Here is a 27,593-nt window from a genome sequence, read left to right as displayed (position 1 = left end):
CCTCCATAGGAGGCAAAATTTGTAAAACTGAATTGTGGGCGTGGTGAGGGGTGTATTTATAGGCATTTTGAGGTTTGGGAAACTTTGCCCCTTCTGGTAGGATTGTATATCCCATATGTCACTAGCTCATGAACTCTTGCCAATTACATGAAAGAAATAAGGATTTATAGTAGTAAGGATTTAGTTAGTAATGGGTTAAATCCCTTTGAATGACATTACATTTAGAACAGTGATATTCACATTCAGAACAATTGCTCATGTCAATGAAAAACAGTATTTAGTGCTAGATAGGAAAAAACTTTATTTTAAAATTACTTTTAAGCAATGTTTTTGAGCTGCACATGGGTAAAGTTATCTATACATCAGGCATATTTATATAATCTTAAAATGGTGTTGATATATATAATTAATCTTTCACTTATGGTATGTACTAAGCTGATTGGTCTAAAATGTACATAAATACAGTGAACTCAAGGTATTGTATTGATTAATTTCATGGTAAAACATTTCCCACATTCAGAAATTGAAAATGCTTTCTCTGCTGTATGATTTTATTTCCCATATTCAGAACATGAAAAAGCTTTCTCTCTTGTATGAATTTTCAGATGCCTAATAAGATCTGATTTTACAATAAAACATTTCCCACATTCAGAACATGAAAAAGCTTTCTCTCCTGTATGAATTTTCTGATGTCTATTAAGAGTTGATTTAGCAATAAAATATTTCCCACACTCAGAACATGAAAAGGCTTTCTCTCCTGTATGAGTTTTCAGATGCCTAATAAGATCTGATTTTAGAATAAAACATTTCCTACATTCAGAACATGAAAAAGCTTTCTCTCCTGTATGAATTTTCTGATGTGTAGTAAGATGTGATTTCATGGTAAAACACTTCCCACATTCAAAACATGAAAATGCTTTCTCTCCTGTATGAGTTTTCTGATGCCTAATAAGATCTGATTTTAGGATAAAACATTTCCCACATTCAGAACATGAAAAAGCTTTCTCTCCTGTATGAATTTTCTGATGTCTACTAAGAGTTGATTTGTCAATAAAACATTTCCCACATTCAGAACATGAAAATTCTCTCTCTCCTGTATGTGTTTTCTGATGTGTAATAAGACTTGATTTCATGGTAAAACATTTCCCACATTCAGAACATGAAAATGCTTTCTCTCCTGTATGGATTACCTGATGTCTAATAAGATGGGATTTTGTGGTAAAACATTTCCCACATTCAGAACATGAAAATACTTTCTCTCCTGTATGGATTATCTGATGTTTAATAAGATGTGATTTTATGATAAAACATTTCTCACATTCAGAACATGAAAATGCTTTCTCTCCAGTATGTGTTTTCCGATGCCTAACAAGATCTGATTTTAGAATAAAACATTTCCCACATTCAGAACATGAAAATTCTCTCTCTCCTGTATGTATTTTATGATGCCTAGTAAGATCTGATTTTAGAATAAAACATTTTCTACATTCAGAACATGAAAATGCTTTCTCTGGTGTATGAATTTTCTGATGTCTATTAAGAGTTGATTTCTCAATAAAACATTTCTCACATTCAGAACATGAAAATAGCTTCTCTCCTGTATGAATTATCTGATGTCTAATAAGATGTGATTTCATGGTAAAACATTCCCCACATTCAGAACATGAAAATGCTTTCTCTCCTGTATGAATTATATGATGTCTAATAAGATGTGATTTCCTGGTAAAACATTTCCCACATTCAGAACATGAAAATTCTCTCTCACCTGTATGCGTTTTTTGATGCCTAATAAGATCTGATTTTAGAATAAAACATTTCCCACATTGAGAACATGAAAATGCTTTCTCTCCTGTATGAATTTTCAGATGTCTATTAAGAGTTGATTTCTCAATAAAACATTTCCCACATTCAGAACATGAAAATTCTCTCTCTCCTGTATGTGTTTTCTGATGTGTAATAAGACTTGAATTCATGGTAAAACATTTCCCACATTCAGAACATGAAAATGCTTTCTCTCCTGAATGAAGTTTCTGATGTGTAACAAGACTAGATTTCTGAGTAAAATATTTCCCACATTCAGAACATGAAACAGCTTTCTCTCCTGTATGAATTTTCTGATGCATAATAAGATGTGATTTCTGATTAAAATATTTCCCACATTCAGAACAGGAATATGCTTTCTCTCCTGTATGTATTTTCTGATGTAAATTTCCCACATTGCTTCTTGGATTTTGAAGATTGAAAGAAGTATCTGTACTTTCACCATAACTAGGACTAGGATTACTGCAGGTAGTTAATTCACCTGTTGATAAGAAAAACAATGATTAATGTTAGTTAATAATGACATACAGTAATTATTAGAATTTGAGGACATTTTAACTGTTATAAATGGGTGTCTACTACAAGATTAAGGGGAAGACTATGACCCTTATACATTTCCCCAGCTTCATGCTATGACTTAAGAGCGGTTTACTATACATTAAGGAATATTTTATAGCAAACGTTTAAAAAATTATTATCTAACAAATATTCTACAGATGTGGCAAAACACATAAGAATTACTTATACAAAATCTTTAACAGACCACTATTCTTTTAGCAGAGTAATCAACTACAAACATAATATATGTTATGTCTGGGTGCAAGAACTTTTAAATCTTAGCTGAGAGCTTGTAAGTGAGTGCTGGGTTTTCTCTGTGTGTTGTATTAATTTGTTTTGTAATTTTCCCTATGGTTCTTGCACCCAGACCTGTCTGGGGTTAACTGCTTGTGGCTCTGGGGACAGCACAGCTTCCTGTGAGTGCCAGTGGCACCCAGGGCTGAGCATGTTGCAGGGTCATGGGATGTGTACCTGGTCCAGTATGAGAGTGCAGTTCCCTTCCGTGTTTTATATATGTCTAGGGTGGTTACATATTCTTGTGCACCCTTCCCTTGTTTTCAGTTTGTTTGGATTTGAAAGCTTGCATTGTGTGGCTGTTTTAGGGTCTCCGGTATTGGAAAGGACCTTGACGTGGTACCTGAGCTTGTCCCATTTGGCCAGATGCGGTGACTAACCTTTCCACTTTTGCTTTTAAATCTTAGCTGAGAGCTTGTGAGTGAGTGCTGGGTTTTCTCTGTGTGTTGTATTAATTTGTTTTGTAATTTTCCCTATAGTTGGTCCGGTATGAGAGTGCAGTTCCCTTCCGTGTTATATATATATTTTTTTTTAATATCACGCAAAAAACAAGGAAAAGAAGTATAGAAAAAGACATTCCTACCAAAGGCTGCTTCAGAAGAAGCCAAAACATAAAAATGATAGAATTTAGTGAAAGTATGCAAAGAAGACCAAATCGCAGCAATGCAAATCTGATGTACAGAGGCCTCATTCAAAGCCCACGGTGCGGAAACTAGCAAAATGGAATGGGCTGTAATCTCTTTAGGAATAGATTGAGCCCCGTCCAAGCAAGCCTTCTGAATCAAAAGCTTAAGTCTGGAAGCCAATAAAACAGCCACAGCATTCTGAACTTTCCTAGAGCCACAAAAATGAACAAACTAGAAGTTTGCCTGAAATCCTTAGATGTCTTTAAATAGTACTTAGAAGCTCTGACAACATCCAAATTATGGCGAAGCCTCTCCATTGAATTCTTAGGTTTAGGAAAAAAGAAAGGGACAACAATCTTACTACTCCTATCATCCAAAAACACTACCTTATGCAAAAAGTCAAACTTAGTTCTCAAAACTGCTTTACCCTGATAGAAAATAAGATAAAAAAGATCAAGAAAGGGCAGATAACTCAAACTCATCTAGCAGAAGAAATAGTCAAAATAAAGAAAGTCTTCCATGAAAGAAGCTTGAAATCCACATTATGCATGGACTCAAAAGGAAGAGTCTGCAAAACCTTTAAAACCAAATTAAGACTCCAAGGAGGAGAGATTGGTTTGATGACAGGTTTAATTCTGACTGCCTGCACAAAATCGTGAATATCAGGAAGATTGGCAATCTTTTTACCTTTATCCAAACCAGTTCCCAAACCAGTATATTATCCAGGTAGGGAAAAAACAAAATACCCTGGGCTCTTATCACTGCCAAGAAGGTACCCAGAATGTTTGAAAAAGATCCTGGGAGCAGTAGCCAGTCCAAATGGAAGAGCAAAAAACTGATAATGCTTGTTTAGGATGGCAAACTTCATATTAAGAATATGATTCTTGTGAAAAGGGACATGAAGATTTGCATCCTTTAAATCTATTGTGGGCATAAAAGGACCATGCTGCACCAAAGGCAAAATAGTCTGAATAGTCTCCATCTTGAAGGTAGGTACTCTGAGAAACTTGTTCACAGCTTTCAAATCAGAACTGGACTGTGGTCCAGTCTGGTCTGAAAGGTCCCTCTTTTCAAAATTGGAACTGGAACTATGACTCCCATAGATACCAGATCCTAGACAAACTGAAAGAAGGCCTTTGCTTTAAAATGAGCATTTGGGACATGAAACAAAAGAAACCTTCCTCTGGGAGGCTTCATCTTGAAACTTATTTGGTAACCCTGAGAAACAATATTATGAACCCAATAATCCTAAATAGACCAAAACCAAACCTCCTGATAAAGGAGTAATCTGCCCCCTAACAGAATATTTGGATAGGGGGCCGCACCTTCATGCAGACTTGTTAGAGGGACCAGGCTTTTTAGACTGCTTTGATCTGTTACAATTTGATCTAGGCATCTATGAAGTACTGGAAGAACCCTGTTTCTGAGAGGAGAAAGAAAATTTTGTTTCTTGTTACAAAAGAAACAGAAATTATTAGGAGCTTTAAAGTTACCCAGAACAAAACATTAATCTTTCTCTAGAAAGGAAAGAGATAAAAGTCTGGATTTAGACACCATATCAGCAGACCAGGACATAAGCCATAAAGCTCTTCTAGAAAGGACTGCTAATGGCATACTCTAAAAATGTATCTTAATTATATTCATGACTGCATCACAAATGAAAGTATTTGCATATTTCATTTGAAAACTGTAATTTATGCTTACCTGATAATTTCTTTCATGGTGATGAGAGTCCATGATCCATTACTATTGGGAATTACTTTTCTCTACCACTAGGAGGAGGCAAAGATTCCCAAACCCCAAGAAAACTCCTTCCACCCCACACATACCTCAGTATAAGAGTATAAAAGTAGCAAGGGAAAAAATGTACTAACGGGAAAAAAATTAACCCTTAAAAAAACATAATGGCGGGTTCTTGTGGACTCTCACCACCATGAAAGAAATGAATTATTTGGTAACCCTGAGAAACAATATTATGAACCCAATAATCCTAAATAGACCAAAACCAAACCTCCTGATAAAGGAGTAATCTGCCCCCTAACAGAATATTTGGATAGGGGGCCGCACCTTCATGCAGACTTGTTAGAGGGACCAGGCTTTTTAGACTGCTTTGATCTGTTACAATTTGATCTAGGCATCTATGAAGTACTGGAAGAACCCTGTTTCTGAGAGGAGAAAGAAAATTTTGTTTCTTGTTACAAAAGAAACAGAAATTATTAGGAGCTTTAAAGTTACCCAGAACAAAACATTAATCTTTCTCTAGAAAGGAAAGAGATAAAAGTCTGGATTTAGACACCATATCAGCAGACCAGGACATAAGCCATAAAGCTCTTCTAGAAAGGACTGCTAATGGCATACTCTAAAAATGTATCTTAATTATATTCATGACTGCATCACAAATGAAAGTATTTGCATATTTCATTTGAAAACTGTAATTTATGCTTACCTGATAATTTCTTTCATGGTGATGAGAGTCCATGATCCATTACTATTGGGAATTACTTTTCTCTACCACTAGGAGGAGGCAAAGATTCCCAAACCCCAAGAAAACTCCTTCCACCCCACACATACCTCAGTATAAGAGTATAAAAGTAGCAAGGGAAAAAATGTACTAACGGGAAAAAAATTAACCCTTAAAAAAACATAATGGCGGGTTCTTGTGGACTCTCACCACCATGAAAGAAATGAATTTAGCAGATAAGCATAAATTATCTTTTCTTTCATACAGACAGTGAGAGGCCACAATCAATTACTCCTGGGAGCTATTACCCAAGCTTTGGATTCTTTTTTTTCACTGAGAAATTAAATCCACAACCCAATAAAAATTTTCTTTTAATGCCTCTAAAATAAATCAAATAAGCAAAAAATCTAACTGAGACAACTGCCTGAAGAAAGAAGAAGAAAAAATAAAAATCATAGAATGTTGTAAAAGTATGCAAAGAAGACCAAGTAGCTGTCTTGCAAATCTGGTCAACTGGACCCTCATTCTTAAAGGCCCAAGAAGTGGCAACTGACCTAATAGAATGAGCAGTAATCTGCTGCAGTGGAGGCTAACCTGCCTTGTGAATCAAAAATTTCAACCAAAAAGCCAAAGAAACAGCAGAAACTTTTTGACCTTTCCTAAGACTATAAAAAATAATGAACAAACTAGTTTGTCTAAAGCCCTTAGTAACATCAATGTAATATTTCAATGCACTAACAATGTTCAACGTATGCAAAGATCTCTCTGGGATTAAGACACAAAGGAAAAAAAATCTCTCTGCTAAAGTTATCTGAAGAAACAACCTTAGGTAAAAAGCCAAAAGAAGTCTTGATAAAAAAAATCAGATAAGGATGATTACAAGAACGAGCAGATAACTCAGAAACTTTTCTAGCGAAAAAAATAACACTTTCCAAGAAAGTAGTTTAATATCCTCTGTATGCATAGATTCATACACCAAGATAAGATTCTAAGGACGAGAAATTGGTTTGGCTTGATTACAGGTTTAATACGGACCAGAGCCTGAACAAAACGGTGAATATCAGGAAGATTAGCAATATTCCTACGAAACAAACTCAAAGAACAGGAATCTGCCTCTTCAGAGAACTGGCAGATAGGCCTTTATCCAGACCATTCTGTAAGAACAGCATAATCCTAGGAATTCTGAAGCAATGCAAGGAAAAACCATGATCTACACAACAAGAAATAAAGGTCTTCCAGACCTTATAATAGATTCTCCTAGTTACAGGCTTACAAGCCTGAATTAAAGTTTCAATCACAGAATCAGAGAAACCCCTATGTCTAAGGACTAAACGTTCACTTCCCATGCCATCAAGTTCAGAGAATTGAGATCCGGATCAAAAAATTGAGATCCGGATCAAAAAATGGACCTTGAGACAGAAGGTCTGACCGCAGAGGCAGAGGCCAAGGAAGACAGTTTGACATTTGAACCAGATCTGCATACCAAATCCTGTGAAGCCAAGTTGGACAACTAAAATTACTGAAGATTTCTCTAGTCTTATCTTGGAAATAACTCTGGGTAGAACCAGAGGAGGAAACAGATAAGCAAGCTAAAATGACCAATAAACTACTAGAGCATCCACTAACTCTGCTTGAGGATCCCTGGACCTCGAAATGTACCTGGGAAGTTTGTTGTTCAAACAAGAATCGAAAAAAATCTATAATCCGATTGAACACATCCTTGTGAAAAAGACCATTTCCCTGGATGTAGAGTTTGACGACTGAGAATATTTGCTTCCTAGTTGTTCGCTCCTTGAATATAAATCACAGAAACTAGACAACAATTGATTTCTGCCCATGAGAGGAATTGAGACACCTCCCTCATGGCAAGGAAACTGAGAGTTCCCCCTAATGGTTGACATAAGCCACTGCTGTGACATTGTCTGAAAACAGAAATTAGATTATCTTTGTAACAGAGGCCATGCTTGAAGAGCCCTGAAAATTGCAGGGAGTTTGAGAACATTAATAGGTAACCCGCCTCTTGAGGATCCCAAATTCCATGTGCTTTCAAGGACCCCCCAAACAGCTTGCAAACCTTAGAGACTTGCATCTGTAGTGACTACAGTCCAGGTAGGATGAGCAAAGAAGCCCCCTGAATAATAAACTGATGATGATCAAGCCTACAAGTCAGAGACTGACTTGAATTGGGCAAAAAAATACATTTTGAAAGATGGAATCCTTACAAACTTGTTCAGAGCTTTCAGATCCAGAACTAGTCTAAAAGAACCTTCCTTCTTTTGAACAATAAAAAGATAAAAAAAAATCCCATCCACTGTCCTGCAAAGGAACTGGAAAAAACACTCCCATAGCTTCCAGATCTGAGACAGACTGAAAACAAGCTTGAGCTTTTACAGGATTCCTTGGAACATAGGACAGAAAAACCCTTCCTCTGGGAGGCCTTTTTCTAAATCCTATTTGATGTCCCTGAGAAACTATATTTAGAACACAGGGATAGGGAACAGACTAAAACCAAGCCTCATGAAAGAGGCTTATCCTGCCCACTACCATAACTTCTGGATCGGGCTGCACCTTCATGCAGATTTGGTAGAAGGGATAGATTTCTTGCCCTCATAGACAACCATTAAGTTGAAGCAGCAGCCACACCAGCATTAAAAATAGCTGGCCTGAGCAATACCCTGCTTGAAAAAGGGCCCTTCTATGAAAATACTCTCAAAAGGGTCCTTAAAAGAAGTACTGTCTTCCAAAGAAATGGTAATACGTTTAGCCAGAGTGGAAATGGGGGGATACCTATTTATCTGGGTATGCCCCCCCATTTTGAGTATATTCCCTCTGCACCTCAGCCCTTGGTGGGGGAGGGGCAGACTAAAAACTTTGTGGGGAAGGCCTGTTTTCTCTGACCACTTCTGCATAAGTTTTCTTTTTGGATTCAAAATTGAGGGGGCTAGGTGTATAGAGTATAATTTTGTACTCTCTCTGATCAGCCAATACAACGAACAGTTATCATCAAAGTCTCTAGCCAAATTTACTTTGATGTGAAAGGGTAATGCTTTAAAAAATAAATTTACAAATTCTGAGCTTTCAAATTTGGGATTGTTTTCGGCCATACTGAAAGCACTTTTTAGTGTAGAAAGGAATTCGATTGGGCTTTGATTTGCGCCACATTTCAAACCGTATACAGCTGTTTTAGCAGCGGTGGTGTTGCGATTCTGCCCGAATTCCCTTTTGTACTGTTGCTTTATTTGACTCCAAGATTTGATATTCATATCTTTTAGTGAAATAAAAAAACTTACGATATTTCTCTTCAAATACCCATGGCAGAAATTTAATTTTAGACTGCTCACTATTAACATTTAATATAGAAAAAGCATCTTCATAGGCCTCTAAGTGATCGATTATAGAAATGGTCCCCTTTTGGAGAACGCAGGTACTGCACTGCTTAAGAAAGTAATTATCTTAGGGGTGCCATACACCTTATTAGGTACATCTTGGGTTCACCTAGGTACCTTATTATTAGGGCTTGAGCGTCCCCTATCTGCCCGATTTTTACTATGGGGAGATTTCTTATGTACATTAGTATTATATGGGATATCTGGTTCCGCCCTCTGACTCACTATAGTAACTGCCCTCTTCCTCTAAAGTATAGAAATTCTCTGTATTTAAAACATTTGGTGACTGCCTATGTGGGAAGTTAGTTTCTGAGACATCTGGGGTCCTTTGTTTAATTTCTTCCCTGATGCATTGTATCTCACTTCTCACAAATTCTTTTATGATTTTTATAATATCTGCACAATCCTCATTATTTTCACTGCTAATGGCGGGGGCTATACTGCCGTTTTAGTTCACTTAGCTCTTTCTGGTGCTGGGTTTCAGCCCAACAATATTTTTCTCTTAATAAGAAATGTTCTTCCTGGCTCTCTGCAAGTTGTTTATTTAAACTTTCTATTTGGGCTACTAATTTTTAATTATTCTTTTGTAAGGTGGCTATGTTCTGGGCAAGCGCATTCATTTTATTCTAGACTTGTTCTACCTCCTCTTCACCTAGTCTTAAGGAATAATTTTTATCCCTCAGTTGCTCCAGTTGTGAGTTCTGTCCTTCAATCTGACTGGACATTTCATTGTTTACATAGAGGAGCAGACCCCAAGTTTCGAAAATAATTTCATCAAGCTTTTTGGGTTTTTGAAGCTGGCTAAGTTTTAACAACCCTTGAAATATTTCACTTTAGCCACACCACATATTATTTGAAATATTTTTGGCCTTAGTCTTAAAAGGACACTGAACCCAATTTTTTTCTTTTGTGATTCAGATAGAGCATGACATTTTAAGTAACTAATTTACTCATATTATCAAATTTTCTTCATTCTCTTGGTATCTTTATTTGAAATGCAAGAATGTTAGTTTAGATGCTGGCCCATTTTTGGTGAACAACCTGGGTTGTTCTTGCTGATTGGTGGATAAATTCATCCACCAATAAAAAAGTGCTCTCCAGAGTATGAACCAAAAAAAAGCTTAGATGCCTTCTTTTTCAAATAAAGATAGCAAGAGAACAAAGAAAATTTGATAATAGAAGTAAATGAGAAAGTTGCTTAAAATTATATGCTCTATCTGAATCACAAAAGAAAAAAAATTGGGTTCAGTGCCCCTTTAAGCATCTTAATATAAGCGTCTAATTCTCCCCTAATATTTAATCTATTTTTAAGGTGAGTAATGGCTTCAGTTTTAAGTGTTTCTGCCTGATTAATGGGCGATTTTGGGGAACATATTTCAATAATGGGTAGATATTCAATTGAGTCGTTCTAGTAACAGACATTATTATTTTGGCTTAGTATTTAGTTCATTTAAAACGCTAATTGTCACGTTGCGCCGCTCTAGCCATTGCTAGGGGCACGGCGTCTCCTTCCCTGCTCGTTGCCAGGGGGCAGTGTCGGCTCCGGATGCGTGCGGCGCTGACGTCATCGCCGCACCCTCCTAATGCCTGTCCTAATTTAGAGGCGTGAATCCTGCACCTTAAATGTGCTGCTAACGATCTGTCACTGCCCAAGTATAGGTGTTACTTTGTGTGCTCCTGGGTGTGACAGATCATTCTATTTTGCCTATATACCATCACTGAACCTGCCTACCTGACTACTCTACCTGCCTTAACCCTTAAACTGCTGGATTGATTACCGTTGTTGAACCTGCCTGCCTGACTACGCTTCCTGCCTTAACCTTTCAACTGCTGGATTGATTACTGTTGCTGAACCTGCCTACCTGACTACTCTACCTGCCTTAACCCTTAAACTGCTGGATTGATTACCGTTGTTGAACCTGCCTGCCTGACTACTCTTCCTGCCTTAACCTTTCAACTGCTGGATTGTTTACTGTTGCTGAACCTGCCTGTCTGACTACTCTACCTGCCTTAACCCTTAAACTGTTGGACTGCTTTACTGTTGCCAAACCCTGCCTGCCCATTATAGTGGTTCATCCTTGGATTGCTCTGCTGTTGTTGCTGGGGACTGTCCTGCCTGTGGTGAGTGCCGCCTTCCTCATCTCACTGACTTTCTCTTCTCTGGGATATTCCCTATCATTCCGGCTCAACGCTTGGATAAGACTACTGGCAGAGTTTGGTCTGATAGAGAAGTATCCCACGAGTGTTTCATTATACTTGGGCCATGCAGCCAGATGAGGTGGCAGGAGCTGTTTCTCTTCAGGGACAGATGTTGGAAACCCATTCCACACAGTTGCAGAATATGGATTCCAAGCTAAAGGCTATTACCGCTCAACTCTCCTTACTAGTTGCAGCGAGGGATGCCGCTCCTGTTACACCACCAGCCCCTACTCCTAGAACTGTGACTACTTCCTCTGCTTCTGGAAGTATACCCCGGATACCCTTGCCTGACAAGTATGAAGGTACTACTGAATGCAGGGGCTTTCTAAACCAATGCAGGCTGCACTTCCGCAATGATCCTCACACCTTTCAGTCTCATCAGTCAAGGGTCACCTTTATCATTTCCCTGCTAAAGGACAAGGTCCCAGCCTGGGTCTCTCCCCTTTTGGAACAGAACGCTACACATGCATGATGCGGACAAGTTAATTTCTGCTTTATCTTTTGCGTTTGGGACTTCTGGCCGTACCTCTGCTGCGGAATATTCTCTCCTGGATCTCTGTCAGGGCAATAAACTGTGGCACAATTTGCCATCGAGTTCCGCACCTTGGCACTGGAAACCACTTGGGATGGCAGTGCTCTCAAGGCAGACTTTAGGAGGGGTCTCCATGAACGCATCAAAGATGAACTCACTTATCGTGATATTCCTTCTTCTTTGGATGACTTTGTAGTGCTTTGTATCAATCTGGACTCTCACTTTCAGGAAAGGCAAGCCAAGAGAGAAAGAAAAAGGCAGGTCCTTCCCTCCCATCCTCCTATTCGCCCAGTTTTGGCAGCATCTGCTACCCCTTCAGCAGCTCCAGTTACTTCAGTAGAGGAACCCATGGATCTCTCCTCCTTCAAACCCTCAGAGTCTAAAAGGCAGAGGAGACTGAGACTATGTTTTTATTGTGGATCTAATACCCACCAACTAAAGGAATGTGACATTCGGCCGGGAAAAGCCAATGCTTAGGGGATAACACTGGGGTACCTCTAAGCATGGTCTCAACTAAATCCCCTCACTCCTCTCTGATCCTGGTACCTGTTACCCTTACCTTCCTTCAGAATAATGTCCACACTCAAGCCTTCATTGATTCAGGGGCAGCTGGAAACTTCCTGGATCACCGTTTTATGATTCAAGCTGGTTTGCCTCTTCTGCAGAAAAGACATTGTCTAAAAATAACTACCCTGGATGGCACCCCCCTTGGTTCGGGCGCAATCCATTTTGAGTCAGCACCCCTGACTCTGACTGTGGGAGTCCTCCACACTGAACAGCTGCAGTTTGAGGCCATTCATTCCCCAGCACAGCCTGTAATCCTTGGCTTCGGGTACACAATCCACAGTTCGACTGGGCTGAGGGACAACTGGCCTCCTGGGGTACCTCCTGTTTCCATGTATTCCTATAGCCAGTATATAGACTCCTTTAAACCTTCCTTCAGTATACACAGACTTTGCGGATGTGTTTGAGAAAAAAGCAGCCGACGTGCTGCCACCCCACCGTCCTAATGATTGCAAGATCGACCTCTTTCCCGGAGCCCCACTTCCTAAAGGGAGGACTTATCCACTCTCCAAGGCCAAATCCATGGAGGAGTACATCCAAGAGAACCTAGCTAAAGGTTTCATTCACCCTTCCTCCTCTCCTGCTGGGGCTGGCTTCCTTTTTGTCAGTTAGAAGGATGGAGGGCTCAGACCCTGCATTAACTACAGGGCCTTGAACAACATAACCATCAAGAATCGCTATCCCATAACATTGATCACCGAACTGTATGACTCACTCCAGGATGCTCGTTTTTTCACCAAATTGGACTTACGTGGGGCATACAATCTGATTCGCATCTTTCCAGACCACAAATGGAAGACCGTCTGTAACACAAGATCTGGGCATTACGAATACCTTGTAATGCCCTTTGGGCTGTGTAACGTCCCTGCAGTCTTCCAGGCATGTGTCAACTATGTCTTCCGTGACCTCTACAACCGCATTGTCATCATTTATCTGGATGATATCCTTGTCTTCTTTTCCACTTTAGAGGAGCATCATAGGCATGTGAGACAGGTGCTTCTATGTCTCAGAGATAATTATTTGGTAGCCAAGCTAGAAAAGTGTGAGTTTGATCAAGTTCAGATCCAATTCCTTGGTTATGTCATCTCGAAGGAGGGTTTTGCCATGGATCCTGCCAAACTCCTTGCTGTACTAGAATGGCCTCAACCTACCACTTTAAAGGAATTGCAGAGGTTCTTGGGATTCTCCAATTATTACCGCAAGTTTATAAAGAACTTTTCTAAAATAGTCGCTCCTCTCACTGAATTGACAAAACGGAACAAAGACTGTAAACATTGGCCCCCCGAGGCCATAAATGCCTTCTCTTGTCTGAAAAAAGGCTTTCTGATCAGCTCCTGTGTGCGCCGCCATCCTGATGCTGACCTACAGTTCACTTTAGAGGTTTATGCCTCAGAGATAGGGGCTGGAGCAGTTCTTACCCAAAGGGACCCATTGACTTCCAAGTCACACCCTGTAGCCATTTTCTCTAAATGCTTTACTCCTGCTGAGAGGAACTACGATGTGGGTAATCGTGAACTCTTAGCCATTAAGATGGCTTTGACTGAATGGCGTCATTGGTTAGAGGGCACCGCCAATCCTATTCAGATTCTCACCGACCACAAGAATCTGACTTACCTGGAGACTGCTCATCGACTCAATCCTCAACAGGCCAGGTGGGCCTTGTTCTTTTCCCGTTTTAACTTTGTGGTCTCTTATCTTCCTGGGAGCAAGAACAAGAAGGCGGATGGCCTTTCCCGTCAGTTCCCTCACTCAAGTGATTCCTCTGCAGCTCCTATTGAACACATCATACCCCTCTCCTGGGTGGTTGCACAACTCAATACCACCATTCTGCAAAGATTGCCACGTGCTCAGTCTAGTAAACCTCCTGGTGCCCCCATGGCCTCCGATATCCTCTTTTTCCTTGTGAACCTACATATCCCTGTGCTAGCCTGGGCTCATGATAGCAAACTCTCAGGACATCCTGGTTCGACTAGGACTTTCAAGCGTCTTTCCCAACATGTCTGGTAGCCTACTATGAAGTCTGACGCTCAGGATTATGTGAAAGCCTGCACAATTTGTGCTGCTAACAAGACTCCCCGATCCTTGCCTCCTGGCTTGCTCCAACCATTGTCCATTCCCAAACAACCATGGGCACACATAACAATGGATTTCATTGTGGACCTTACTTCTTCTGACCACCATACAGTTATCTGGGTTGTGGTGGACTGCTTTTCCAGACTGGCTCACTTTGTACCCCTAAACAAACTGCGTTCTGCTCAAGAATCATCGTCCCTTTTTCTCTTGCATGTGGTATGACTTCATGGCATTCCTGTGAATATTGTTTCCGACAGAGGTCCTCAGTTCATCTCTGCCTTCTGGAGAGCCTTTTGTAAGTTGATTGGAACTACTGTTTCCTTGTCGTCTGGCTACCATCCTCAGACCAATGGACTAAATGAGAGAGTGTCAGGGTTTTTTCCCTGTTGTGTTTGCCATGAGCTGCTGGCAGCCATTTTACTTACCTTTCTTCCTGAATATGGTGCATTGTGGGGGATGCTGCTCATTTCCTGCACTTCCTTTTATGGCCAGACTGCTGTGCATCATCCGTGTGAGACAGGATGCAGTCTCAGAATTGTAATGTCATCACTTATTATTTAAAGGGCCTCTGTTCAGTATGCTTTGCCTTTGCGTTGTCTCAGACCTGTTTATGAGAGTTCCTGTGTATTACCTGGCTGCCTGACGTCCTTCCTGGTTCCTGATCCCTGGCTTGTTCCTGACTCTGCTGTTTTCCTTCTTCCTGATTCCGGCTCGTCTGACTATTCGCTTTGGCTCCTGACTCGGCTTGTCTGACTATCAGCTCTGGTTTTGATTCCTGGCTTGTTATTTGACTTGTGGACTTTTTATTATTTTTTGCTATTAATAAAGGTATAATTATTTTTGCACTTCTCGTCTCAGTCTGATTCCTGGCATCCTGACAGGGAGCAAACCAGGATCTTGAAGCCTACCTTAGAGCCTTTGTCAATGCTTGCCATACCAACTGGTCTGACTTGCTACCCCTAGCTGAGCTGAGAAGAAACACTCATTGGCACTCTTCTCTTTGATGTTCTCCGTTTCAAGCCACAGCAGGGTATCAACCTTGTGTCTTCCCTTTTTCAGCTCAGTCCACTGGGGTCCCTGCCGCAAATCGACACGTCAATTAACTCACCCCTCATTGGCAACGTATTCGCTCTCAGCTGCGTTCAGCTGTCTATAGATATAAGAAGTTTGCTGATTGTCAAAGGGCTTCTGTACGTGCCATTCCAGTGAGTGAACGTGTTTGTATCTCTACTCGACATATTCGGCTACGTCAACCCTGTCAAAAATTGGGGCCTAGGTTTATCGTTCCTTACAAGGTCCTGAAAAGACTCTCTCCTGTTGCCTACAAAGTGGCCTTGCCAAAAACCCTATGCATACATCCAGTCTTCCACATCTCACTACTTAAACCTCACATCAAGAATAGATATACCCGGCTCCGAGATCCTCCTCCGCTCTTGGTCCATGGTGACCCCGAATATGAGGTAGCCAAGATTTTGGACTCCAGATACAGGAGCAGACAACTGCAGTATCTGATACATTGGAAGGGTTACTCTGTGGCAGATCGTTCCTGGGTTCCTGCCCGTGATGTGCATGCTCCATCTTTGGTCTCCAGATTCCATGCTGCTCATCCTTTAAGGCCGACTCTGGTTCCCGGAGGGAACCCTTGAGAGGGGGGCAATCTCACGCCGCGCCGCTCTAGCCGTTGCTAGGGGCGCAGGGTCTGCTTCCCTGCTAGTTGCCAGGGGCAGTGTCAGCTCCGGATGCGTGTGGTGCTGACGTCATCGCCGCACGCTCCTGATGCCTGTCCCAACTCAGAGGCACGAATCCTGCACATATTTAAATGTGCTGCTAACAATCTGTCACTGCCCAAGTATAGGTGTTACTTTGTGTGCTCCTGGGTGTGACAGATCGTTTTTTCACCAAATTGGACTTACGTGGGGCATACAATCTGATTCGCATCTTTCCAGACCAAGAATGGAACACCGCCTTTAACACAAGATCTGGGCATTACGAATACCTTGTAATGCCTTTTGGGCTGTGTAACGCCCCTGCAGTCTTCCAGGCGTTTGTCAACAATGTCTTCCGTGACCTCTTCAACCGCACTGTCATCATTTATCTGGATGATATCCTTGTCTTCTCTTCCACTTTAGAGGAGCATCATAGGCATGTGAGACAGGTGCTTCTACGTCTCAGAGATAATTATTTGGTAGCCAAGCTAGAAAAGTGTGAGTTTGATCAAGTTCAGATCCAATTCCTTGGTTATGTCATCTCGAAGGAGGGTTTTGCCATGGATCCTGCTAAACTCCTTGCTGTACTACAATGGCCTCAACCTACCTCTTTAAAGGAATTGCAGAGGTTCTTGGGATTCTCCAATTATTACCGCAAGTTTATAAAGAACTTTTCTCAAACAGTCGCTCCTCTCACTGAATTGACAAAACGGAACAAAGACTGTAAACATTGGCCTCATGAGGCCATAAATGCCTTCTCTTGTCTGAAAAAAGGATTTCTGTTCAGCTCCTGTGTGCGCCGCCATCCTGATCCTGACCTACAGTTCACTTTAGAGGTTGATGCTTCCGAGATAGGGGCTGGAGCAGTTCTTACCCAAAGGGACCCATTGACTTCCAGGTCCCACCCTGTAGCCTTTTTCTCTAAATGCTTTACTCCTTAGTCAATGCTTGCCATACCAACTGGACTGAGTTGCTACCCCTAGCTGAGCTGACAAGAAACACTCATTGGCACTCTTCTCTTTGATGTTCTCCGTTTCAAGCCACAGCAGGGTATCAACCTTGTGTCTTCCCTTTTTCAGCTCAGTCCACTGGGGTCTCTGCCACAAACTGACACATTACTGAACTCACCACTCATTGGCAACGTATTCGCTCTCAGCTGCGTTCAGCTGTCTATAGATATAAGAAGTTTGCTGATCGTCAAAGGGCTTCTGTACGTGCCATTCCAGTGGGTGAACGTGTTTGTATCTCTACTTGACATATTCGTCTACGTCAACCCTGATAAAAATTGGGGCCTAGGTTTATCTGTCCTTACAAGTAGTGATGTTGCGAATTGTTCGCCGGCGAATAGTTCCCGGCGAACATAGCATGTTCGCGTTCACCTCGGCGGGCGAACATATGCGATGTTCGATCCGCCCCCTATTCAGCATCATTGAGTAAACTTTGACCCTGTACCTCACAGTCAGAATACACATTACAACTGACCCTCCCTCCCAGACCCTCCCACCTCCTGGACAGCATCCATTTTAGATTCATTTGGAAGCTGCATTCTTAGTGAGAGGAGGGACAGTGTAGCTGCTGCTGATTTAATAGGGAAATCGATAGCTAGGCTGTGTATTCAGTGTCCACTACAGTCCTGAAGGACTCATCTGATCTCTGCTGTAAGGACAGCACCCCAAAAAGCCCTTTTTAGGGCTAGAACATCAGTCTGCTTTTTTTTTTTTCCTGTGTAATCTAATAGCAGTTGCCTGCCTGCCAGCGTGTGTGTCAGGCTCACAGCGTATACTGTGCCCACTTGCCCAGTGCCACCACTCATGTCTGGTGTAACAGTAGTGTACATTTAAAAAAAAACAAAAAAAAACTTTTTTGACTGTGAAATAGTAGCAGACAGCTGCCAATACCCAAGATGGCTGCCAATAAGGCAGATGGGGAGGGTTAGAGAGCTGTTTTGGCGGGATCAGGGAGGTTGCGGGCTAAGGGGGGATGCTACAGCACAGCATATGTAAATATGCTAAAAAAAATGACATTTTTTTTTAAAAACATTTTATTTTAGTACTGGCAGACTTTCTGCCAGTACTTAAGATGGCGGGGACAATTGTGGGGTGGGGGAGGGAAGGGAGCTGTTTGGGAGGGATCAGGGAGTCTGATGTGTCAGGTGGGAGGCTGATCTCTACACTAAAGCTAAAATTAACCCTGCAAGATCCCTAGAAACTACCTAATTAAGCCATTCACTGCTAGCCATAATACACGTGTGATGCGCAGCAGCATTTAGCATTTACCAGAAAGCAATGCCAAAGTCATATATGTCTGCTATTTCTGAACAAAGGGGATCCCAGAGAAGCATTTACAACCATTTGTGCCATAATTGCACAAGCTGTTTGTAAATAATTTCAGTGAGAAACCTAAAATTGCGAAAAAATTTAAGTTTTTTTAAAATTTGATCGCATTTGGTGGTGAAATGGTGGCATGAAATATACCAAAATGGGCCTAGATCAATACTTTGGGTTGTCTACTACACTACACTTAAGCTAAAATTAACTCTACAAGCTGCCTACATGCTCCCCAATTAACCCCTTCACTGCTGGGCATAAAACACGTGTGGTGCGCAGTGGCACTTAGCAGCCTTCTAATTACCAAAAAGCAACGCCAAAGCCATATAAGTCTGCTATTTCTGAACAAAGGGGATCACAGAGAAGCATTTACAACCATTTATGCCATAATTGCATAAGTTGTTTGTAAATAATTTCTGTGAGAAACCTAAAGTTTGTGAAAAAGTGAACAATTTTTTTTTATTTGATCGCATTTGACGGTGAAATGGTGGCATGAAATATACCAAAATGGGCCTAGATCAATACTTTGGGTTGTCTACTACACTACACTTAAGCTAAAATTAACTCTACAAGCTGCCTACATGCTCCCTAATTTCACTGCTGGGCATAAAACATGTGTGGTGCGCAGTGGCATTTAGCAGCCTTCTAATTACCAAAACCGTATAAGTCTGCTATAATGGCATGTCTGGCACACCGTGTTGGGGCAAGGGTCCATCTGACCACTAATACCTGGTCTGCAAAGCATGGTCAGGGCAGGTATATCACCTACACTGCGCACTGTGAAGCGGGCGTAACCCTTACACTACCTGATCGATACAACATCATACCTGATGTTTTAAAGCACGTTATTCCAAACAATTTAGGAATGTTAGCCGATTTATGCCCTTTATGGATTAAAACCAGACTCTGCATCAACTATGTAATTTTCCATGGGAGTTTTGCCATGGATCCCCATCCGGCATGCCACAATCCAGGTGTTAGTGCCCTTGAAACAACTACAACTTTTCCATCACTATTGTGGCCAGAAATAGTCCCTGTGGGTTTTAAAATTCGCCTGCCTATTGAAGTCTATGGCGGTTCGCCCGTTCGCGAACTTTTGTGGAAGTTTCAGTTCTCCGTTCGCGAACCCAAATTTTTAGGTTTGCGACATCACTACTTACAAGGTCCTGAAAAGACTCTCTCCTGTTGCCTACAAAGTGGCCTTGCCAAAAACCCTATGCATACATCCAGTCTTCCACATCTCACTACTTAAACCTCACATCAAGAATAGATATACCCGGCTCCGAGCTCCTCCTCCTCCTCCTCTGCTCTTGGTCCATGGTGACCCCGAATATGAGGTAGCCAAGATTTTGGACTCCAGATACAGGAGCAGACAACTGCAGTATCTGATACATTGGATGGGTTACTCCGTGGCAGATCGTTCCTGGGTTCCTGCCCGTGATGTGTATGCTCCATCTTTGGTCTCCAGATTCCATGCTGCTCATCCTTTAAGGCCGACTCTGGTTCCTGGAGGGAACCCTTGAGAGGGGGGCAATCTCACGCCGCGCCGCTCTAGCCATTGCTAGGGGCGCAGGGTCTCCTTCCCTGCTAGTTGCCAGGGGCAGTGTCTGCTCCGGATGCGTGTGGTGCTGACGTCATCGCCGCACGCTCCTGATGCCTGTCCCAACTCAGAGGCACGAATTCTGCACCTATTTAAATGTGCTGCTAATAATCTGTCACTGCCCAAGTATAGGTGTTACTTTGTGTGCTCCTGGGTGTGAGAGATCGCTCTATTTTGCCTATATACCATCACTGAACCTGCCTGCCTGACTACTCTACCTGCTTTAACCCTTCAACTGCTGGATTGATTACCGTTGCTGAAGCTGCCTGCCTGACTACTCTTCCTGCCTTAACCCTTCAACTGCTGGATTGATTACTGTTGCTGAACCTGCCTGTCTGACCATTCTAGTGGTGTGCCCTTGGACTGCTTTACTGTTGCCAAACCCTGCCTGCCTGACCATTCTAGTGCTTTATCCTTGGACTGCTTTGCTGTTGCCAGACCCTGCCTGCCTGACTGACCATTCTAGTGGTTCATCCTTGGATTGCTCTGCTGTTGCCGCTGGGGACTGTCCTGCCTGTGGTGAGTGCCGCCTTCCTCATCTCACTGACTTTCTCTGCTCTGGGATATTCCCTATCATTCCAGCTTGACGCTGGGATAACAAGACTACTGGCCGAGTTTGGTCTGATAGAGCGTTACACTAATACAATTTTAACAACACACAAAAAATATATATATAATCATTTTTACTTTACTACATCTTTCATCGGTGCCTCCAACATGTTAGGTATAACTTAGGTTACAATATTATTTATTATTTTCTCTGCAGTAACCTCCAAACGTGTTATATATTTACGTAACAATATTTTTATTAATAATGAATATTTAATTCTTAGTTCTGATCAGTTAAGCTTTATATACACATTGAATATCTTTATGTAGAAAAAGTAAATTTATGCTTACCTGATAAATTAATTTCTTCTATGGTACGACGAGTCCACGGATTCACGCTTTACTTGTGGGATATTATCCTCCTGCTAACAGGAAGTGGCAAAGAGCACCACAGCAGAGCTGTCTATATAGCTCCTCCCTTATCTCCACCCCCCAGTCATTCGACCGAAGGTACAGGAAGAAAAAGGAGACACTACAAGGTGCAGAGGTGACTGAAGTTTAAAATCAAAAAATATAATCTGTCTTAAAATGACGGGCCGTGGACTTGTCGTACCATAGAAGAAATTAATTTATCAGGTAAGCATAAATGTACTTTTCTTCTATAAGGTACAACGAGTCCACGGATTCATCCTTTACTTGTGGGATACAATACCAAAGCTACAGGACACGGATGAACGGGAGGGACAAGACAGATGGTTAAACAGAAGGCACCACTGATTGAAGAACTTTTCTCCCAAAAATAGCCTCCCAAGAAGCAAAAGTATCAAATTTGGAAAATTTGGAAAAGGTATGAAACGAAGACCAAGTCGCAGCCTTACAAATCTGTTCAACAGAAGCATAATTTTTAAAAGCCCATGTGGAAGCCACCGCTCTAGTAGAGTGAGCTGTAATCCTTTCAGGAGGCTGCTGTCCAGCAGTCTCGTATGCCAAACGGATGATGCTTTTCAGTCAAAAAGAAAGAGAGGTAGCCGTAGCCTTTTGACTTCTACGTTTTCCAGAATAGGCAACAAACAAAGAAGATGTTTGACGGAAATCTTTGGTTGCTTGCAAGTAAAACTTCAAAGCACGAACCACGTCCAAGTTGTGCAACAGACTATCTTTCTTAGAGGAAGGATTAGGACACAGAGAAGGAACAATTTCCTGATTGAGATTCCTATTAATAGGAATCCAGGTTTGGTACGCAAAACCACCTTATCAGCATGGAAAACAAGATAAGGCGAGTCACATTGCAATGCAGATAATTCAGAAACTCTTCGAGCCGAAGAGATAGCAACTAAAAACAGAACTTTCCAAGATAGAAGCTTAATATCTATGGAATGCATAGGTTCAAACGGAACCCCTTGAAGAATTTTAAGAACTAAATTCAAACTCCATGGTGGAGCAACAGGTTTAAACACAGGCTTGATTCTAACTAAAGCCTGACAGAACGACTGATTGTCTGGAACATCTGCCAGACGCTTGTGCAGTAGAATTGATAAGGCAGATATCTGTCCCTTTAAGGAACTAGCTGATAGCCCCTTCTCCCAATCCTTCTAGGAGAAAGGACAAAATCCTAGGAATCCTGCTCTTACTCCATGAGTAGCCTTTGGATTTGCACCAATTAAGATATTTACGTCATATCTTATGATAAATTTTCCTAGTGACAGGCTTTCGAGCCTGAATTAAGGTATCTATGACCGACTCAGAGAAACCCCGCTTGGATAAAATCAAGCGTTCAATCTCCAAGCAGTCAACGGCAGAGAAACTAGATTTGGATGCTGGAACAGACCTTGAATCAGAAGGTCCTGTCTCAGTGGCAGAGTCCATGGTGGAAGAGATGACATGTCCACCAGGTCTGCATAACAAGTCCTGCGTGGCCACGCAGGTGCTATCAAAATCACTGAAGCTCTCTCCTGTTTGATTCTGGCAATCAAACGAGGAATGAGAGGAAATGGTGGAAACACATAAGCCAGGTTGAATGACCAGGGTACTGCTAGAGCATCTATCAGTACTGCCTGAGGATCCCTTGACCTGGACACGTAACAAGGAAGTTTGGCATTCTGACAAGAAGCCATCAGATCCAATTCTGGTGTGCCCCATTGCTGAATCAATTGTGCAAACACCTCCGGATGGAGTTCCCACTCCCCCGGATGAAAAGTCTGGTGACTTAGAAAATCCGCTTCCCAGTTCTCCACTCCTGGGATATAGATTGCTGATAGATGGCAAGAGTGAGTCTCTGCCCATCAAATTATTTTGGCAACCTCTATCATTGCTAGAGAACTCTTTGTTCCCCCTGATGATTGATATATGCTACAGTTGTGATATTGTCCGACTGGAATCTTATGAATCTGGCTGAAGCCAGCTGAGGCCACGCCAGAAGCACGTTGAATATCGCTCTCAGTTCTAGAATATTTATCGGGAGGAGAGCCTCCTCCTGAGTCCACAAACCCTGCGCTTTCAGGGAATTCCAGACTGCACCCCAGCCCAATAGGCTGGCGTCCGTCGTCACTATGACCCATGCTGGCCTGCGGAAACACATTCCCTGGGACAGATGATCCTGTGACAACCACCAAAGAAGAGAGTCTCTGGTCTCTTGATCCAGATTTATCTGAGGAGATAAATCTGCATAATCCCCATTCCACTGTTTGAGCATGCATAGTTGCAGTGGTCTGAGATGCAAGCGAGCAAACGGAACTATGTCCATTGCCGCTACCATTAGTCCGATTACCTGCATACACTGAGCCACTGACAGCCGAGGAATGGAATGAAGAGCTCGGCAGATGGTTAAAATCTTTGATTTCCTGACCTCCGTCAGAAATTTTTTCATGTCCACTGAATCTATCAGAGTTCCCAGGAATGGAACTCTTGTGAAAATTCTGGGAGCTGTGGCCAACCCGAAGGGAAGAGCCACAAACTGGTAATGCTTGTCCAGAAAGGCGAACCTGAGGAACTGGCGATGATCTTTGTGGATAGGGATGTGTAGATAAGTATCCTTTAAGTCCACGGCGGTCATATATTGACCCTCCTGGATCATTGGTAAAAAAGTCAGAATGGTCTCCATCTTGAAGGATGGGACTCTGAGGAATTTGTTTAGGATCTTGAGATCTAAAATTGGTCTGAAGGTTCCCTCTTTTTTGGGAACCACAAACAGATTGGTGGCAGCAGCGGGCTTCTTGGCCTGTTTACCCTTGTTCCAAGTCTGGTTAGGTCTCCAGACTGACTTGGATTGAGCAAAATTCCCCTCTTGCTTTGCAGCAGGGGAAGAGGTAGAGGGACCACCTTTGAAGTTTCGAAAGGAACAAAAATAATTTTGTTTGGTCCTCATCTTATTTGTCTTATCCCGAGGAAGGGCATGGCCTTTTCCTCCAGTGATGTCTGAAATGATCTCTTTCAGTTCAGGCCCGAATAGGGTCTTACCCTTGAAAGGGATGGCTAAAAGCTTAGATTTTGATGACACATCAGCAGACCAGGACTTAAGCCATAACGCTCTACGTGCTAAAATGGCAAAACCTGAATTCTTTTCCGCTAATTTAGCCAGTTGAAAAGCGGCATCTGTAATGAAAGAATTAGCTAGCTTGAGAGCCCTAATTCTATCCAGAATATCATCTAATGGGGTCTCAACCTGAAGAGCCTCCTCCAGAGACTCGAACCAAAAAGCAGCTGCAGTAGAGTTACAGGAACAATGCACGCTATAGATTGGAGAAGAAAACCCTGATGAACAAATATTTTCTTTAGGAGACCCTCTAATTTTTTACCCATAGGATCTTTGAAAGCACCACTGTCCTCAATAGGTATAGTTGTACATTTAGCCAGGGTAGAAATAGCTCCCTCCACCTTAGGGACCATCTGCCACGAGTCCCGCATGGTGTCTGATATGGGAAACATTTTCTTAAAAGTAGGAGGGGGAGCGAACGGAATACCTGGTCTATCCCACTCCTTAGTAATAATGTCCAAAATCCTCTTAGGGACTGGAAAAACATCAGTGTAGGTAGGAACCTCTAGAAATCTGTCCATTTTACACAATTTCTCTGGAACTACAATAGGGTCACAATCATCCAGAGTCGCTAAAACCTCCCTGAGCAATAAGCAGAGGTGTTCTAGTTTAAATTTATTAGCCGTCATATCTGAGTCTGTCTGAGGGAACATCTTTCCTGAATCAGAAATCTCTCCCTCAGACAGCAAATCCCTCACCCCAACTCAGAACATTGTGAGGGTACATCGGATATGGCTAATAAAGCGTCAGAGGGCTCAGCATTTGTTCTCACACCAGACCTACTGCGCTTCCCCTGCAACCCAGGCAGCTTAGATAAAACCTTTGTGAGGGTAGTATTCATAACTGCGGACATATCTTGCAGGGTAAAAGAATTATACGCACTAGAAGTACTTGGCGTCGCTTGTGCGGGCGTTAATGGTTGTGACACTTGGGGAGAATTAGATGGCATAACCCGATTCCCTTCTGACTGAGAATCATCCTGCAACATACTTTTAGTAGCTAAAATATGTTCTTTGCAATTTATTGACCTTTCAGTGCATGAGGGACACATTCTAAGTGGGGGTTCCACAATGGCTTCTAAACATATTGAACAATGACTTTCTTCAATGTCAGACATGTTGAACAGGCTAGTAATGACTACAAACAAGCATGAAAACACTTTATTTAGTGAAAAAAATAACAATCTTAAAAAAAACGGTACTGCGCCTTTAAGAGAAAAAAAGCATACAACTGCTTTAAAATGCACCAAATTTTTCACATTTTTGCAAGCAGACTCAATATGTGTAGTTAAGTTTGCCCCACAAGAAAATTTAATATTTAACCTCTTAATGTCCAAACTGGATTGAAATCAGGCCTAAATCTGGAAAAAAACACCCCCAGCACCTTGTCACAGCCCTGCTGTGACGCCTACCTGCCCTCAGGGATAGTCAATATGGGGTTAAAGCTTCGATTTGGCCCAAAACATTCACAAGGGCCCTCAGGAGTTGGAGCTTGCTGAGTGAAAACAACTGCGCATCCGAGGCGCAAAAATAGGCCCCGCCCATCTCACTCAATGTCTCTACAGCCTCAAAGAACCGCACCAGAGCGGTTTTAAACTAGCCATGTGGGTTCCGAGACCCAAAAAATAAGCCAAGTGTACCCTCAATAAAGTTGCCCAAAAAAAGTTATTCCCCACAAAACGTTAACAGCACTCCCAGTTCATAAAACGTTTGCCCACAAACATTCAAAACTCAGTGTCAACCATTTTTGTAATTAGCCCCTTATGCAAGCTTAGTAATGCCTTTCTATAGCTTTTAGGATTACTGCTTACCCTTACTCTCATGGGGATACTGTCAGCCTTTCTGAAATACACAGTCGCTCCAGAAAAAATGACAGAACATACCTCACTACTATATAGCATGAAAACGTTCCTCACACTGAAGTTTCTTGTACCCCTCAGCCTCTGTGGGAACAGCACTGGATCTTAGTTACAAATGCTAAGATCATCATCCTCCAGGCAGAAGTCTTCATCCATCTGCTGCCTGAGAGTAAATAGTACACACCGGTACCATTTAAAAAAAAAAAACTCTTGCTTGAAGAAATTAAAAACTAATATTGTATCACCTCTTTCACTTTACCCTTCCTAGTACTTAGAGTAGGCAAAGAGAATGACTGGGGGGTGGAGCTAAGGGAGGAGCTATATAGACAGCTCTGCTGTAGTGCTCTTTGCCACTTCCTGTTAGCAGGAGGATAATATCCCACAAGTAAAGGATGAATCCGTGGACTCGTCGTACCTTATAGAAGAAATAGAATATGAATCAATTATATATGTTAATGTTGTTACAATTTTCTATACCAAGCAAGCTATAAAAACATAATTTATGTAAGAACTTACCTGATAAATTCATTTCTTTCATATTAGCAAGAGTCCATGAGCTAGTGACGTATGGGATATACATTCCTACCAGGAGGGGCAAAGTTTCCCAAACCTCAAAATGCCTATAAATACACCCCTCACCACACCCACAAATCAGTTTAACGCATAGCCAAGAAGTGGGGTGATAAGACAAAAGTGCGAAAGCATAAAAAATAAGGAATTGGAATAATTGTGCTTTATACAAAAAAATCATAACCACCACAAAAAGGGTGGGCCTCATGGACTCTTGCTAATATGAAAGAAATGAATTTATCAGGTAAGTTCTTACATAAATTATGTTTTCTTTCATGTAATTAGCAAGAGTCCATGAGCTAGTGACGTATGGGATAATGAATACCCAAGATGTGGATCTTCCACGCAAGAGTCACTAGAGAGGGAGGGATAAAATAAAGACAGCCAATTCCGCTGAAAATAATCCACACAGAAAATAAAGTTTAAATCTTATAATAAAAAAAACTGAAATTATAAGCAGAAGAATCAAACTGAAACAGCTGCCTGAAGAACTTTTCTACCAAAAACTGCTTCAGAAGAAAAAAAACCATCAAAATGGTAGAATTTAGTAAAAGTATGCAAAGAAGACCAAGTTGCTGCTTTGCAAATCTGATCAACCGAAGCTTCATTCCTAAACGCCCAGGAAGTAGAAACTGACCTAGTAGAATGAGCTGTAATCCTTTGAGGCGGAGTTTTACCCGACTCGACATAAGCATGATGAATTAAAGATTTTAACCAAGATGCCAAAGAAATGGCAGAGGCCTTCTGACCTTTCCTAGAACCGGAAAAGATAACAAATAGACTAGAAGTCTTTCGGAAATTCTTAGTAGCTTCAACATAATATTTCAAAGCTCTAACTACATCCAAAGAATGCAATGATCTCTCCTTAGAATTCTTAGGATTAGGACACAATGAAGGAACCACAATTTCGCTACTAATGTTGTTAGAATTCACAACC

The 27,593-nt window shown here is 41.7% G+C and overlaps 1 protein-coding gene across 2 annotated transcripts in view; it reads right to left on the bottom strand.

The window, feature by feature from the left end:
* Positions 1-276: 276 nt before the first annotated feature.
* Positions 277-27,593, bottom strand: part of LOC128657217 (gastrula zinc finger protein XlCGF57.1-like) — a 171,740-nt gene continuing 144,423 nt past the window's right edge. For both annotated transcript variants that reach the window (XM_053711474.1, XM_053711475.1), the window contains one exon: positions 277-2,302. In XM_053711474.1, the coding sequence (XP_053567449.1) occupies positions 552-2,302 (1,751 nt within the window). In that variant the 3' untranslated portion in view covers positions 277-551. The remainder of the gene's footprint in view (positions 2,303-27,593) is intronic.

This window comes from Bombina bombina, chromosome 4 (assembly GCF_027579735.1).
Source record: "Bombina bombina isolate aBomBom1 chromosome 4, aBomBom1.pri, whole genome shotgun sequence".
Taxonomy (NCBI): Eukaryota; Metazoa; Chordata; class Amphibia; order Anura; family Bombinatoridae; genus Bombina; species Bombina bombina.
Note: the sequence above shows the minus strand (reverse complement) of the source record. Positions and strands in the feature narration are given on the sequence as shown.